We start from the raw sequence: 17,419 nt of genomic DNA on the forward strand, positions 1-17,419 counted from the left end.
GGCGGCAATTTGACACTGAAACTAAGACAACTTGAAGCACGGCTAATTTGCCAATATCGTACTGTATCAATTGGTCTTAACAGTGACCATGAATTTTCGGTGTTCCTTTGAAGTCATACTGTACAAATGCCTTTGCTTTCTTTGTTGCTGTTTGCAATCTGTGCATGTATATAATTTCTGTAAAAGAGCTGTCTTGTGTGGACAACACTGGTCACCCTGTGTTTGTATTTTGGGGCAATATGCCATACTTTTACTTGTAAAACTAAGTTTATTTGGGATTGACTGCATGGATGCACCGGCCTTCTAGGAGTGCACCTGCCGTAAATGGCACACTCAATTATTTAAAATTCTGGCAACTGCGATGCTAGTATTTTAGTGTCTCCTTTTTCGAAACCTATTCATTACGTTAGTCTAATTTTCAAGCTTTCCCTTGATCGCGATCTTAGCCCTTAAGTATAGGTTGTCTATAGATGCTTGCGATTAGATTTTAATATAAGTGCTTACACGCAACTCTACTTCCAATATGGCCGCCTGCTTGTGCCGCGCTTCCGGGTTTCCGGTCGGCAGCTAACGGCACACGCAATTTGTATTTACAGGAGCGCTGCTAACACGTGCGAGGCTCCTGTCCCTTTCACTACGTGTAGAAACGCCGGTAAGCACAGTCTTTCGCGCAGACCCCTGCTGAATTGTTCTAAGCAGGGGCCATACGCATGTGACTGTCTCGTTAATTAGCGTGTTTTAATGAGCCCCAATTAGCACATTAACACTGTTGTTTGTTTTTGTCTCCCAGTGAATTTTGTGGTGCTTCCATGCTGACCTTAACGCTTGGTACACTTGTCATCTGTAAATAGTGGTTAATTGCAACTGCAACTATATAGGTATGTTTTGCATGCCTGCATTTATTTTATTTCAATCTATATCATCACACGAATCATAGGTAACACATATAATTTCTTACATTTGCAGTGGAGCCGGTGAATGCACCTTGTATATAATTTTTCTAATCGTATTACTTCATAGGTAAGGCTATTCCAGTTAATCACTTTTATGATTTGCACAACAATTAGTTGAATTAAAAAGTCTTCAATATATAATGTGCCCGGGGGTTTTTTACTGCGGCATGCTGATATATTATTTCCCCCTTCTCTGATGCCTTATTAGTTTCCTGTTTCAAGCACCAACAAGGTATTTTACTTTCTTTTTGTTGGATGGGGCAAAATTGATGGATAACCATATTGCACAATGGGTGACCGTGGGTGTGCATACATGATTGCTCTTACTACCATAATTCTCTTATTAATGTTATTTTTACCTTCTGTCTTCTGTCACTATGTGTGTCAATTGACCTCAACGATTGGCTAATTATATTGCCAATACCCCATATCCTTTTCATGAATTTTCTTAATAAATATGTGGTGTTTCTTTAATAATTGGTTATTCTTGTCAATGCATATTGGATTCATTGTGTTGGGTACCTATTACTTCTGTTTGATATCTAATATTATCGTGGCCCCACCCAACCCCCCCCCTTTGATTGTTTGGGCCTGTTTGTTTTGCTACATTTGGTTGGTTACATATGATTATGTCAAATATGTATACTTGCAAAACTTATGGATATAATTTTGCAGCCTGGAAAAAGAGCGTTGAAGCTTGAAACACGTGTCGGCTATTTTTGGCTGTTTTTGATCTGCATTAAATAATGCTCAATGAGCTTTAATAACCGTGTTAATGTGCGCAATTAATGGTAGCAAACCCCTTCTTAACAATTCCTTTGACGTAGGCACCTTGGCAGGGTGACTACAACCTGCTACCATTTGCAGCCCCATAACATACCCTACTTCCCGTCAGGGCGCCTAACCTCAACTGTCCACCACTGCCAAAATTTCATAAATCTCTTCTTGATGAGTTTTATTGCTTCAACTGGCATTTTGGTACAACCAGTCTGGGCATGTCTTAATGTGGCCTGGCATGCTTTACTGTAATGTTATTATGTGTCTACACTGGTCTACATTGTGCAGCCAGTTGGACATGTTTTCATTGTGGCATGGCATTTTTAATACCAAAGCATTAATGTTCATGTGCACTGTTGGTGACTTGCATGTATTGGATTGCTGTTAACCTACACAACAATAGCAAACACTGTGGCTTTTTAGCCAATTTTTCTCAGAAAGTGTGCTGTATATTGCTTTAAAACACATATTTATATATTTCTCCTAGTGCAGTGTGTGGCATGCCCCTTCAGCAACACGCTATTGCATATTGCGCAAGCGTGGTAATCTAGGACGGTCCAGAGTGTGGCGCTACTCGTGATTTGTTGCCGAGTTGGGGGGGTCCCTTCAGCATGGCTTGCAGGGGGGCCCTCAGACCTTGTTTTACGCCACTGGTTAGATAGTACACTGGTGTGCAATTTCCACAAATTACATTGCGCAAAACAGATTAGGATCAAAATATCTACAGCCTTGCACCGTCTATCGTACTGGCACTGGCTTTATAAAGCATACAGCAAATGTGACACCCTCTGGGCACTTACGCAGGAGGTGTTGTTAACAACCACACACAATTTTACTGTGTTAGCCCCACTAGGGTTGGGCCTTCTTGCCTTGGATTACACAAATACCTTGGTAGCGGGAGGCCAAGCCAGTGAGAGTCACTTACACCTACCTCGGCCCCTCTCCGTGTAGCACTCAACATTCCTAGAACTTTGTCTGTGGATCACCCATGAGCTCGGACTCTCCAGCACTCACCCCCTCATCCTGCTTCCTTGCTGCACTTGCACGTTCTAAATACTCACAAGGCATAGTAGGTTCATCCCTTCTACATTCCCCCCCACTAATCTTAAATATTGTGTTTTTAATGTATTTCCCACCCTTGCCCCCTCCCTGCCCTGTGGGCGCATTGAAACAGTATTTTCTTGTTGTATAAGCGTCTAACAAGCAAACAATAAATAAACAAATAAATAAATGCACTGTGTCAGAATAGCAGTGTAAAGAATGACCCCAATATATTTATAACCAATCAACCTCATTCGAGCCCGTTTCCCGATGTTAATCTGTGTTTAAATCCTTTTATGGTTTGACATTTAAATTCGTAAACTGGTGATCCCAGAATTTCTAGAGTGGGCGACAGACCTTTTCAATTTGACAAGGTGGGGATGTAAACCTGAAATGTGTGGGGGATTTTGAGCACAATGCTCGTTAGGATGTTGCTACCTGTGCTGTATATCCGCTCTATGCATATCTACATAACATAACGTGGAGGGGAGCCAACAACGAACAGGCCGTGGCACATTTATGGGCATGCATTGTCTTTTGGGGACAGAGTGCAGCTCTCTTTGTGTGAAATGTATGTAAATAACTGTTAAACAAACAGCATTCCTGTGCTACTGGATAGCAAGGGTTAAATTAACCCAAGTGATGTGTGTATTTACTCAGGATACTTAGCGCCCAACAGCTCAGTGGGACACCTACACTGCAGACATCTGTGTGTGCCCTGCAGCAAGCAAGGTCAAGTCCTCCAGGCAACAGGTCAATTTTTCATTGTTCGGCAGAGAAATCTCTCAATGCTCACACCAGAAAAAATAACACCCACTAGGGAAAAAGACCCAGCACACCTCTTACAAGGAGAACACGGTTTATTTTCATGAAAAGTCAAGTACACGATAGCAAAGAGCTCTTCTGCTTCTTCCACGTGGGACTCTTCTCACCACGTCATCAGGTGCTGGGCTCGGTAATTAGTAATTAAGTGAGCAATTCGTAACATGCCCTATCCGCGGCCTAATGTGCACCTGGTACTGCAGACATGGACGCAAAGTCTACATTCAAGGTCATGTTATTTTACAAACACCAATTCAATCCCAGACGCGTCTGCGCCATTCCAGGTCTTCCCAACCTGAGCGTTAAATTTGTTAGTTTCCCTTCCTGGCACCTCACAGCACAAATGGCAGGGGCCTTCACTATTCTGTTGTGATCTTTATAACAAGTGGGTGTTCAAACAGTTGTGTGGTCTGGGGTCTTCAGGTGGCTAGTTTGCTGGAATGTTAGGGTCTTGGGATGGGGGCACCTGGTCACTATAATTTAGGGTTTGGGCCAAACGAGGTCAGAGGCTATTGCCCTCCTTCTCATGGAATAGCTGCTTGCAGGGAGCTCTCGGCCCCCTCGTGGCCTTGCCGGGCGCATTCTTTCTCAGTTACATGTGCTAACAATATGAGACGATGAAAGGTTTGTGAATTTGGCCTTCCCCAATCCTGCCAAGGCTGCAGCTCCTGGCCACTATAACACATGTATCTCTATGCTCTATGATTGGGTCTACCATCATGTCTGCAGCGCAAAGCCAGGCCTCAATTTCAAGATGGCTGCTATTTTTCAAGATGGCTTTCTACATCTATTACACTCTAGATCCCCGTTTCACTGTAATCTACTCCCTCATGCAGCTTCTATTAACGTCCTCTGTCCTTATACTCTTCCCCAGACATCTGCAACACAGACTTGGGCCTCTGCCGCATTCAAAACCCCTTGGGGGCCTGGGTCGGTCGCCCAACCGCTTCCCAATATTTCCCATGGCAGGAGAATGAAAAGAGTACTTCCGAGTGACAGCGCTGTGAAGCGGGGTCATTCTACCAGCCAGTACTGTATGAAAAGCCAGATGTAGGGGTACCTTTGAAATGTATCGTTGGTGGATGTGGCCAGAATGTCTTATCTAGCCTTCTTCCCAATGTGGGTAAAGATGGATAGCTATGAATGCGAACTTGATAACAAAAAGCAATTAGAGAATTTGTAGCCACTTCAATCTCGAGTAACAGTGAGGAGAAAGTCCACAGAACTCTTGGTACCAAGTCACAGAAGTGCCACTGCGAATGGTCGGCGGGCATAAACCTTACTGCAGAGCACTCATCCTCTCTCAACTTATGCCCTTGAGTGTTGCAGAGCTGGGAACAGTTACAATAGTAATCAGCGCCTTGAGGCCTGCCCAGCAACCGTCCTATAAAAGCATATGGAATTGTGTATTTGCCCCTGCCTGTAAGAAAGGTTTCAACAGAACAGAGTCCTGCAAGTGTGCTGCTGCTCAGCTATAGCCCCACGCTGGTGCCTCCTCAGGGTTTGCTGCACCACACTGTGCATAGCACTCACGCAGGGGCACAGCCGAGTGGCAAGGCAGTGCCACTGACAAACCTCATACTGGCAGGACATATTGGCAGGACAGAGAACAACCACGTATCTTTGCCCAAAGGGCAGGGGTGGGGGAATGCTTGGGGCTTCAGCAAAGTATGTGAACGCATTACACCCCTTGTCTAAGGCTATGGAAATCCAACGACCACCTTTCAGCAACGCATCCACTGGATTTGCAGACATCAGGGGGACGCTGATCACGCAGGTGGGGTGCTTTCCTTTAGTCACACTCGTTTTACAATACACGGTGTTCGCTGGACCATTAATTAACACCTGCCATGCGGAAAGAGAGACATAGAGAGAGCCCTAGAGTAAGCAAAGCTCCTGTTGCAACGACCTTGCACAAAACGATGTTATGCCGAGACTCCTTGCAGGGCTGGTGGGCGGGGAGGCACCGTTCCCAAACGCCGGGGAACAGGAGGAATGGGAGCCATGGGGGAGACATGACACGTAGTTCTCTTACAGGATGGTGTCCATTATTAATGCTATGAGCTGCCACAAAACAGGGCTTCAGAAAGATTATTTAAAGTTCACATGTGGCTTTTGTAAAATGAGTGTTCCCTTTGGTGCAAAGAAATTTATGAATAGGTAAATACATCAAGCACATACAAATAAAAAAAATCTGCTGCAGTTTGGAGCACATTTTTTTACACAGCAGAATTCTTTTGTGAGATAATCTTCATTATCATATCGAATACTGGAAATAACTATGTAACTGGCTGCACGGTAGTTACCATGCAGTGTGCATGTGTGAACTTTAGCAAACATGGCCGCCAGCATGGAAGAGCTCAGGGCTCAAAGAGATGGGTAGGAATGGGTGGGATTAGCCATAGGGATTAGCATGGCTAGAGGCAGGGAATGGGAGGGATCAATAGGCAAACAACACCTAATACACTATGGCCCTCATTACAAGTCAGGTGTTAAGGGTTTAACGGCTGATTCACACTTTAACGCCTGCTTTTTGCAGGCGTTAAAGTCCAAGGCGCTAAGCGACCTTGGTGCTAATTACGGCACCGTAATTTACGGTGCCGTAATTAGCGCCTTCCCCATCCCCATTATGCCCTATGGGGCAAAAATGGGAATGGGGAAGGGCCGATGGTGAATGGGGAATTACCGCCCCACTCACCTTGGAATGGGGCGGTAATTCCGCTATCCACCATGCCGGACTCGGGCATGGACCATGGTGCTTATAGCACCATGGTCCAGCGCCGGAGTCGTAATGAGGCCCTATGTGTCCTTCCCCAAATGTCATTATTTTGTACCCCTTGTCAGAAGCCCTCTTCTCTATATAAACATGATCAGTATTTGAACGCAGTAGTTTGGGCTATTAATGGTGTTGTTGTATTTGAGCTGTGATAAACACCCAAAAATATAAACCTTGATAAACGTGCTTTTTCTAGGGGTTTGAGTTTGGGATTAGAGGTTAGAGGGATGTACCTCTCCATTAAAAGGAACTCTAGACCATGGCATCTCTAGGCCAATGGCCGTATGTTCTCTGTTTAACTAAGAACGTTAATTGTACATCCAGAGCTGTCAAAGTTATGGGACAATGGGCCTCATTCCGAGTACGGCGCTAACCAATGGCGCTATTAACGCCTTGGTTGACGCCGTACCCGGACCGGCAGCGCCTTGGTGGATGGCGGAATTACCGCCCCATTCCAAGGTTGGCGGGGCGGTAATTCCCCAATCCCCATTTACCCTTCCCCATTCCCATTCTTGCCCCATAGGGCATAATGGGAGTGGGGAAGGCGTCAATTACGCCACCGTAAATTACGGTGGCGTAATTAACATCAAGGTCCCTTAGCGCCATGGTTTTTAACACCTGCTAAAAGCAGGTGTTAAAACCACCATGGCGCAAAGGGAACTCGGAGTATGGCGGTAAGGGATTACCGCCACCGCTCTCGTTAGCGGTGGCCGCTATCCCTTACCGCCATGCTCGGAATGAGGCCCAATGTGTGAGAAGGCCAGTTAGTCCTGTTTTAGCTTTGAATTCTGTGACTTGTAGTTTTTCTAATTTTTCAAAAAGAGGAGAAAAACTATGAATCTCAGAATTTAAGAGGAAAAAACATTGGCTGAACACATTATCCCGCTGCGGCCGCAGCATCGAGGGAGATGCACCCACCATTAAGTCAGTTAAGCTGATAGAAGTGCCAGCCAGCCACAGTGACACTGTGACCGGCTGGCACTTCTGTCAGTCACTGTAACTTGGTCACCAGTGGAAGTTACTGTGCCTGTGTTTCCCCAGGTCGCCCGAGGCGTCTTTAACCCTCAGCGAACCTGGGAATTCCAAGGTTTATAAAAGATGGCATGAAAAGTAGACAATTCAAGCCATCTTTTATAAAGCCTTGCCAACGCCTCGGGCTTTGTCCGTTGGCAAAATGTATAAAAGATGGCTTGAATTGTACACTCTTCACGCCACATAGACATTTTTAAAAAAGATGGCTTGAAATGTACGCAAGCCGTAAGGTATGCACACAAATATATAAAAGTTATATATTTGTGTACGTACCTTACTGTGGTTTGTGTACTTTTCAAGCCATCTTTTATAAACATGGAAATATGTTACATATTTCTGTTTATGAAATATGCTTTGCATACTACACAAACCATAGTAAGGTACGCATACAAATATATAAATGCTTGCATGCATTTATTTATTTGTTTGAACCTTACTACAGTTTGTGTACTTTCTAGGCCACGCCCATCCCACGCCCCTAAATGCGGATCCCCACCCTCGATTTCTTACCCCACTTGTATATGTGAATGATAAGCGCCAGATGCAACTTGAAATCGTATAGACTGCACAGACAAATCATGTTGTCGGTTTACTACACCCACGCGACTAGAATGACATGGTATTTTGCAGAATAGGGTTGCACAAGATCGTGTCACGTGACACAACAGTGCTTCGCTGTCCCGCACTACATGCTAGACGTCTGCTCTGCCTGCATGCGCGGTTAGCCTGCTGTGTTTTGTCTTCCCTGTGACGCCGTAGCGAGGGAGAGGCGGGGAGAATCTCAAGCTGCTGCTCCAGTAGTTCTGGAGGCAGGAAACCTGACCGCATCCAGGACCTCTCAGTGGAAAAACAGCCCATGTTTCCTATCATAGGGTCCCTGCAAAGATGCTTCGCTGGCTGCTGGGGTCCCGGGAACCGCAAGGACACGTAGAGGTAACGGCAACGCTCGGCAGCCACCCCCGTTACTTTTAGACCCTTTTGCATCATCTGACATTGAGAACGAAATGGGCCCTCTGCCAAGCCCAATTCAGCGGAGGTTTTTTGTGGGCTGTCGCTGTTAAAGTGGACCCATCACTGAAGTAATGTGTGGCACAGTCAGACGGGTGTGTGGTTTCCGTCATCAACCCTTTGCATCTCGGAACTTGTAGTTTTTCCCTATGCGCATGGGTCTATAGAGAAAGCATTGAGTGAAGGCAGGGGGACTAAGGCTGTTTAATGCCGCAGGTATTATGCCAGAGGACGTTAAGCCGCAGCCCCTTTTGCTATTAGCACTACTACCTGTAAACCGAAACTACCGCTTTAGAGTACTTAGCTCCTGCTGCTACCCTAGGAAAATCTTTGCGGGGCGCTACTTTTTGCTCCCCAGCCCAACGGGTGCATTACAAACATTAACGCTGAATGTTTGAGAATGTAAATGAAGAATTAGGGCACATTTAAATAATGGAGCATATGATATGATATGGCATTTATAACGCGCCTGTACACAAGTGTTTTAAGGCTCGAACCATATGATCTGAAAAGCAAGGGGGTAGGGTAAGTTAATAGGATTTAGCGGGAAAAGGCTCCAGACAGCTGTGATGTGCTGTTGGCAGCTTCACTTAGGTTTAAACTGTTCACTGAGCGTGGGTGTGATTTTTCGGTTGGTAGCTGTCGTGTGAGGCTATGTGTGGTTTGTTTCGTTGTTGCAGTGTAATGAAGTGTGTGCGCAGTACAGGTATGGTTGTGTTATGTTTAGAATTTGGGAGGTGTGAGCAGAGGGACGAGATTAGTGGGTTTGGTAGTGGTGGCGCTCCATCGTAGATCCTACGCTATGACAACCTGTGATACGTGTCCCTGCTAGTGTTGCGTATTGTGGTGCTCTGGTGGGACAGTGTCTCCCACCTTTATTCTGTGTAGAGTTGTGGGTTGTCTGCAGGGCTATCCACCTAGTATCCCAGATAATGTATTTCTGCACCCTTTTTGCTCTTTGGCTATATAGGTATTCACCTACTACCTCTTTTGGGGGTGCGTCGGGGGGCAGTGGGTTCTTTTTTCTGTCCTCTTGATCTACCTGGTCCCTGTGGTGTCTTGTTCGGTCGCCACTGTTTCTCCTTCACCTCTTTTCTCCTGTCTGTGGGTCAGTCTAGTTCTCCCATCTCCCTCTTTAGAGTCTGTTAAGGCCCTCCATGGGGACCCGGCTCTACCTACCACTATGTGGTCTCCAACATCCTGCACTTGTTGTGGTACACTTTAGTCCTCCATCTTGTGAGGTGTGTGTTCATTCTGAGGGGTGTGTGGGTGTTGCTCATTCGTTTTCGTCCAGTTCTGAGTTTAACAGCCAGGTTTTTAGGAGTTTTCTGAATTTTAGATGCTCCTTCATGTTTAGAATTTCTCTCGGGAGAGAGTTTGACATTTTTACAGCTAGGCAGCAGAAAGCTGACCCACCCAGTTCTTTCCTTGTTTAGTGTTTTGGTTCCAGGCTGATCTTGTTACTGGATCTGAGTGTTCTGGCCAGCTGTTAAATGGTGATTTCCTCTTGAAGGAATTCTTCTCCTTTTCCGTGGATTGCTCTCTGTGTTGTGCACATTGTTTTGAATGTGATCTTTTTTTTGAGTTGCAGCCAGTGTAGCATCTTTAGCGCAGGAGTGATGTGGTCTTTTCATGATAGTTTAAGGCAGAGTCTGGCCACTGCGTTCGGTACACGTTGCAGTTTCTTCAGTAGATTACCCGGCATTCCGAGCTATAAGCTGTTGGCATAGTCTACCCTGGACATGATGAGGGAGATGAAGGATGGCTAGTGTTTTGTGCGTGAATGAGAGAAATGGTAGGATCTTTTTGATTGTGTGTAGATGCAAGAAGCATTTTTTGATTATTGCATTTACTTGCAGTTCTAGAGTTAGCTCGTTGTCCATTAGGATTCCAAGGTTTTTTACTATTTTTGATGGTGTGGGCGATTCCTAGTTCTGTTGGCCATGGGTTGTATTGGTTGCATTCCTGGTTTTTTGGATATGGTCATGATTTCTGTCTAGCCCTGGATGAGTTTGAGGCTGTTTCAATGTAGAGGATTTGGGTGTCATCTGCATAGTTGTACCAGGTGAGGCTGTGCCTTTTGATGAGGTTGATTAGTGGGGTCAAGTAGATGTTGAAGAGGAGTGGGGCTAGGGAAGGTCTTTGTGGTACTCCACAGGTGGTGTCTCGCGGCGCTGATTTGAATGGTTTTATCCATACTGTTTATTTTCTTTCAGCTCGGAATGATTCCATCCAGGTCAGTGCAGTGTCAGTGATCCCTGTTTCTTCCAATCTTCTGATTAGGATGTTGTGGTTGACTGTGTCGGCTGCAGAGATGTCAAGTTGTATCAATGCAGAGTTTGCGTTGGAGCCTGCGTTGGGCTTTAGGTCATGTCAGATAGAGAGAAGTACCGCCTCCGTCCCTCTAATGGGTCTGAAGCTGACTTGTGCCCTACAGTTGGTGTGTCTCTACTTGTTCCAGCGTTTATTGGTGTTAAGATGGATTTCTAAACTCTGACCTGGTAGGCAGATGTTTAGGAGGCCACCCTAGTTTAGTGGAACAGGAGAACCTTCCCGACGAGCCAGACGAATCACGGTAGCTTGGCAGGCAGTGAAGACTTATGTCTCAGGAGGGGTGAGAGTGATCAGAAGCACACAATGAGCACACACAGTGAAACTCCACAGAATAGGCGTAGACAGGTTTGTATAAAACATATATATACATTTATTATAGGCCTTAATAATTAAACACAAATAAACCACAGTAATATAAAACAGTTACCACACACGCCTTTCACTATTTAACATATATACACTTATGTTTCGCTTAAGGCGGTAGAGGGGAAAACGCAGTCACAACCTGTAACAGTAGGGTAGGTTAACACAAATATAGCATTAGGCAGTTCTTTGGATTCGATCCCTAACTTAAGCAGTCCAGCTATAGGAAGTGGGGAGCCTTATGCTCAAAAGTACAGTAGTGTGTTATGAGACAAAGTGTGCCCTCTTCATGGAGCTGTAGCAGTTCAGGAAGGGGCTTGAGCTGATGAAGAACAGTTTCCTATTCGAGGAGGGTCTACCCTTGCAGGTCGAGCTACTTTCAGGTTCAAGGAATAGCTAGGGAGAGCAGGCTAGCCCAGCTAAGGTGGGTATCTTTTTAGGGATTCTCGTGCGCAAAGAACAATACTCACCGACCATCGACACAGTCCGGGCCAAACTTTGCCAGTCTAGGCCAAGTCGTTTGTAGGTTCAACCCCTGCAGTTGCATGTCTCTCCGGCTCTCAGCAGTTGCGGGATGAGACACGCTTTGTGGGACAGTAGCCTTTCCTGCGCTCTCAGTGAAGAATAAGAGGACAGTTCCAGTGCGGCACGTCTCGGGGAAGAGGGGGGCAGGCAGACAAGGCTCCTACAACAACCTTCGCCACAGCAGGCAGTCACTGGGACCTCAAATGCTCGTGGTGTGACGCACTCTCTTAAATCGCAACCCAGAGGTGCTAGGTCTATGAAATTTGGGGGGAGGGCCATGGACCACAAGCTGGCGATTCCTTAAGTCTCGAGTGTCAACCTGGGATGGCGACGCTCTTAAGTGATATGCCTGGTTCAAGCTGGTCAGTTCGCTGGATAGACCTTCAATGGTCGATGCAAAAACAGGGGTCTGACGGGACAACAGCGGGCTGAGCGTGCCAAACCTTCCAGCATGTCTCCAATGGTTCCACAGGTCTGCTTTAGCATTTCAGGATACTTAGCTCCTTCTGTAGTTCGGTGTGAACTTAAGGTGATTGACCGGGAATGGATGCAGTGTCCCTTCTATTATCCAAGATTTGTTTCACGCTCAAATCTGGGATAACCAATCAAATATCTGCTCTCTTGCATACACACCTGATGTGGACTAATCATGGTCCACGGTGGTCCCAGTCATTCAGGCATAAAAGACATACTGGCACCAGTAGTGTGGATTGGGACCAGACAGTCAGGAGCCCGCGAAAGTTGCGGTTTTCGTGGGAGGCTGCATGCCCAAATTAGGAATTGCCACGTCTGCTCGACCTGGGGAAAGGCAAAGTGACAAAATGGCCAAAGGACAGAACAAAAGACTTTGAGGAACGGCCATTTTCGGCACTAGCCACAGTCATGAGCCAAACACGTTAAATGCGATTTGGTTAATTAAAAAGAAGTAAAAGTACTATAAAAGTAAACTGCTGCCACCAGTTCGTCCTGGTACACTTGTACAATCACCCAAAAATCCTCAGAGGGTTTCTAGGGCCATAAAACAAAAAAGGACCCCAATGCGCAGAACTGTAAGGTACTTGGCACATAGATAAAAAGTTACCAAGAATGGCAACATAGTCAAAGACTAAAGGGTACATAGTTTCCCAGTACTGACAATCTGAAGGATGTGTCTGTTTCTTCGTAACAGATGAGAAAAGCCCAGAGGAGCGCAGCCGATGGGTATGCTCTGCTGGAAAAGCCAGGTTAGGTTAGTCAAACAAAAGCAAAATGTTTGGGGGGGTCCATAAATGGAGGTAAAAAAATGGCACCTTAGGGAAATCATTCCCAACAGTTGGGCAAAACATTCTTGTGCATTTTGGAAGTTAGAATCACGGTATGCTGGCAATACTCCTGGTTCCCCAGTGGTATCTCTTGCCTACTGCGTGATGCCAGATACCGGAATTTAAATTTCAAACCCTGTGAGCTTATGCGTACTGTTTGATTACCCACCCACTGACTGCTCATGGCCGTGCTGAGCTCCATGGCTATTCCCACCCAGTGTCTACTCCTCCCCACCCAAAACCCATCCTTCTGGGGTATCCTTAAGCTAACTCTATCAAGCAGTGACATTTGTGCTTTAAGTGTTCCTCAGTGTTACTTCAAAGAAGTCTTCTGAGACTTCATGGCTTAATAAAGATTGTCCACGCTTACAGCTCAGGAAGTCTTCATTCTATTGAAGATGAGGAGGTGAGCATTAGGCTTATTCTTTCTTTAATACTGCCATGTCAGCATTTCAGAACTTCCACTTTAACATCACATTTAATTTTCTTTTTCTAAATACATGAGTTTAGAAAAGCAAAATAAAATCCTAGGTTAAAGTTCTTTGAGTCAAACAAAGTTCCAACCATGAAAACAAGGACTACACTCCCCATGACCCTCTAGGTCTCAGCAGTCCTGACCCAGTCCTTTCCACCTATCAGTGCTCCCACTGGGGTATAACTACTCCACACACTAGGTCCCTTCCTCTTTCTTTGCCATTATAGATCTTAATCCGTTGCGATTATTGTCCTTTGCCAATAAACCATTCCAAATTTAATCCGGGAACTGATCCGGTCTGCGAAAGTCTATGGTCCAACGGGGACAACATGTGATTCCAATTCTTTGCATATTCGCTCTCTCTTTTCAAGCCGCTTTCTGGTCATCTCCTGTGGATAATAGAGAAACAAATGTGAGGGTGGGAATGATCAATGTTTGCACGTATGCATTTCAATATTCATCAACTTTGTCATTCTTGGTGGGATATAATGCTCGCCTCCTCGTCTTTAATAGAATGTAGACTTCCTGAGCTGTAAGCATGGGCAATCTTTGTTCTATGACAAGAGAGGAGGCTCGCGTTATGCTTGTTCAAAGCTTGCAACCACCCTATTAGTTATATCAGACACCGGCTTGAAATAGAATGTCTTCAAGGTGGAACCCCCGCTGCAAAAGCTCTGGGCGCCATTGCTCCCCTAGCAGAATGCGCCCCAAATAAGGATAAGTCTATCCCTGCCCATTGCATTATTTCCCTTACCCATCTTGCTATAGTTGCTGTTGCTACTGCATGGTGAGGTTTCCTACGTGCTATAAGTAACTGGGTTACCCCACGCGGCCTAAGCTGGTCTGTCGCTGCTTCGTAATCTTTAATGCATTGAGCCACGCACAATTTCTTATTCTCAGTGAAGTATGGGTACAAGATAGCTCTGGAATCGGTCTTAGTTCTTTTAGCTATAGTAAAGGCTATTCCTTCTGGGTAAAAAAATGTTCTATCTATTTCTAGGGCTTTAGCGTCCGATACTCTCCGGCATGCTGTCAAGCACAACAAGATAGCTAACTTCCCCGACAGCTGAGATCGGGACAAATGTTCATTTTCTGGTCATCTCAGAAATAAGTTAAATACGTCTCTAACGTCCCACAAACCGCATAGTTGGGTTCTGGCAGCCTTCTTAACTTCATCCCTTTGAGGAGACGTAAGACTGCTGGATGCTCCCCTATAGCACCGCCTTCCACTCTCTCGTGGCCGGCAGAGATTGCCGATCTCAATACTCCTATGGTTCTGTAGGCGCTCCCTTCTTGAAACTTTGAAGCTAGGAAATTCAATACTTGTACTAAAGGGGCTGAAACGGGATCCAAACTGAATTCAGAACACCATACTGTCCAACCGTTCCAAGCTGCACTATAGCTCCTGACGGTGGAAGGCGCCCAGGAGTCTCTGATGCAGTCTGAATCGAGTTCCGAAATACCTGGCAACTCCCAACTTTTCCTGAAACCCTGCAGGCTATTAGGTGCAATGAGCCTGCTTGATTCAACGGGTGAACTCGCCCTGTCGGGTCGAGCAGGAGATCCGGTTGATACGGAACTATCCTCGGGAAATCCAAAGAAAGTTCCATCGCTACTGGAAACCAGGCTTGCGATTTCCAACTTGGTAGCACCATTATCAACTCCGCCTTGTCCCTGCGTACTTTCGCTAGGGCTCTCGTGATCATCACAAATGGCGGGAAGGCGTAATGCATTGTTCCGCTCCATGACTGCAGGAAGGCATCTGTACCCACTGAACCCGGGTCGATCCTCCAGCTGAAGTACTTCTGTTTCTGGGCGTTCAGTCTGGACGCAAACAGATCTGTATCTGGAGGCCCCCATAATTCCTGTAACCTCCTGAAAATTCGAGGGTGTAGCGTCCAATCGCTGGAGTCTACAATATATCGAGAATTCCAGTCTGCTACTCTGTTCTGAATTCCCGGTAGATATTCTGCTGTGACTGCTATATTGTTCTGCAGGCAATAATGCCAGAAGTCCTTCGCTAGTTCTGCCAGCATTTTGGACTTCGTCCCTCCTAGCGTGTTTATTTACCGTACTGATGAGATATTGTCCATCTTCAGCAGCACGCAGCATCTTCTCTTGTCCTTTGTGAACGCACAAACAGTGAAAGAGCCCGCTAGCAGCTGTAGGCAATTTATGTGCAAGTTCAGCTCTTCGCTTGACCACTTTCCTCATTTCTGAGTCTGGTCGCACCTGTCTTCCCAGCCTGTCCTGCTTGCGTCCGACTCTATGATAAGGTCTGGAACGTCTCCGAAGATTGCTCGACCGTTCCAGGCTTCCATATTTTGCAACCACCATTGAAGCTTGGTAGTGTCTTCCTGGTCCAGATTCACTAGCTGATGGTAACCTATACCTCCTTGAAGGTGCCTTATCTTGAGCCTTTGAAGTGCTCGATAATGAAGTGGCCCTGGAAAACTGGCTTGAATGGAGGCCGCTAGTAGACCCACTATCCTGGGTAGATTCTGAAGCGAGATAGTTCTTTTCACAATCGCTCCTCTGAGTTCTTTCTTTATCGATTTCACTTTGTAACTCGGGAGCTCTAGTATGGCTTTCACTGTGTCTATGGTGAAACCCAAAAATTCTACTTTCTGAACTGGTACGAGTTTGGGCTTTCTAGTGAACCTGGACAAGTCACGAGAGGATAGAAGCTTGAAAATCCATTGCACGTCCCGCGTGAGGGTCGCTTTGTCGGATCCCATCACTAGAATATCATCTAAGTAGATGATAATCCGGATGCCCCTCTCTTTTATGGCTGCAGCCACTGGTTTCATTAATTTTGTGAACGCCTAGGGGGCCGACGCCAGGCCGAACAGGAGGCACATGAAGTGCCATATCTTTCCTTGCCACCGAAATTGGAGAAACCTCCGAAAGGCCATTGCTATCGGAATCGCTAGATAAGCATCTTTGAGGTCCAAACGCGCTAGCCAATCGCCTGCACGCAAAAGGTCTCGAAGGAGGTGAATGCCCTCCATCTTGAAATGGTTGTACGTGACCCACAAATTCAGAGTTTTTAGGTTTATAACTGCCCTTAATTTCTCTCCCCTGCGCACCAGGAACATGTTGCTGAGGAAACCTTGTCCTCCTTGTGTGTCGCGCTCTATCGATTCTTTCTCTATCAACTTCTCTAGTTCGCTCTGCAGAAGCGCTTGCTCCTCTTGTGGCATGCAAATAGGATGAGGTTCTCTCAGCTGAATTGGTTTGCCTATAAACTCTAAACAAAGGCCTGCTACTGCCTGCAAAACCCATGCATCGCTTGATAACGTTTGCCAAGCTGCCAAAAAATGCATAGTTCTTCCCCCAATGTGCATGCTTGGTGTACTCACCGCCTGATGGGCTGGTATGACGGAAAGAACTTCTCCCTCTGCGACCTCGCGAATGTCTTGCTCTGGCAGGAAAGAAGGTGTCTTGTTGACGACTTTCCCAATATTGGGCACGCGGCCCTTGAGGTCTCCGCTGATAGTTGAAGCGACCGGACGTACGACCCCTGAAACTCCCAGTCCCGGCAAAAACACGTCCCAGAAAGATTTTTTTTATAGAGCTCTGTGCTTTTTCCAGCACAGAGTATGTCCCCACAAATTGTGACATTTCTTTTGCAAAGGCTTCCCCGAAAAGGAGCCCTTTAGCACTTTCCCCCGCCCCATAAGAGGCTAGATCGCTGAGTTTACTATCGATCTTTAGGACACCTCTTCTGGTCTCCGAAAGTTGGAGTTCCCCAGGAGACACATGCTCTTTGAGCCCAGTTTCCCAGGGCTTGGGCATCTACTGGAATCCCAGTGTCTTTTGCCTTCTCCGCTGAGTCTGTTATTTTGGGCAGGGGCCCTGCCAAATCCAGAAGTTTGTCCTGGCATCCTCTCCATGCGCAATCAACACCCTTTCTGATATCTCGCGCGGACTTAGTAACAAATGTGACCATTTTGGGGTCTAGGTCAGGTGTCTCAGCAAGCTTACCTGGGAGCTCTTATCTTGGGCATTC

General features: G+C 46.2%; 1 protein-coding gene across 1 annotated transcript in view; it reads left to right on the forward strand.

Moving 5' to 3' along the window:
* The first annotated feature begins 7,979 nt into the window (after positions 1 to 7,979).
* WDR41 (WD repeat domain 41) overlaps positions 7,980 to 17,419 on the forward strand; it is a 579,210-nt gene continuing 569,770 nt past the window's right edge. Inside the window, exon 1 of the mRNA XM_069627429.1 lies at positions 7,980 to 8,334. Coding sequence (XP_069483530.1) covers positions 8,287 to 8,334 — 48 coding nt within the window. The 5' untranslated portion in view covers positions 7,980 to 8,286. The remainder of the gene's footprint in view (positions 8,335 to 17,419) is intronic.

The sequence above is a fragment of the Ambystoma mexicanum genome, chromosome 6p (genome assembly GCF_040938575.1).
Source record: "Ambystoma mexicanum isolate Mex_15411 chromosome 6p, UKY_AmexF1_1, whole genome shotgun sequence".
Taxonomy (NCBI): Eukaryota; Metazoa; Chordata; class Amphibia; order Caudata; family Ambystomatidae; genus Ambystoma; species Ambystoma mexicanum.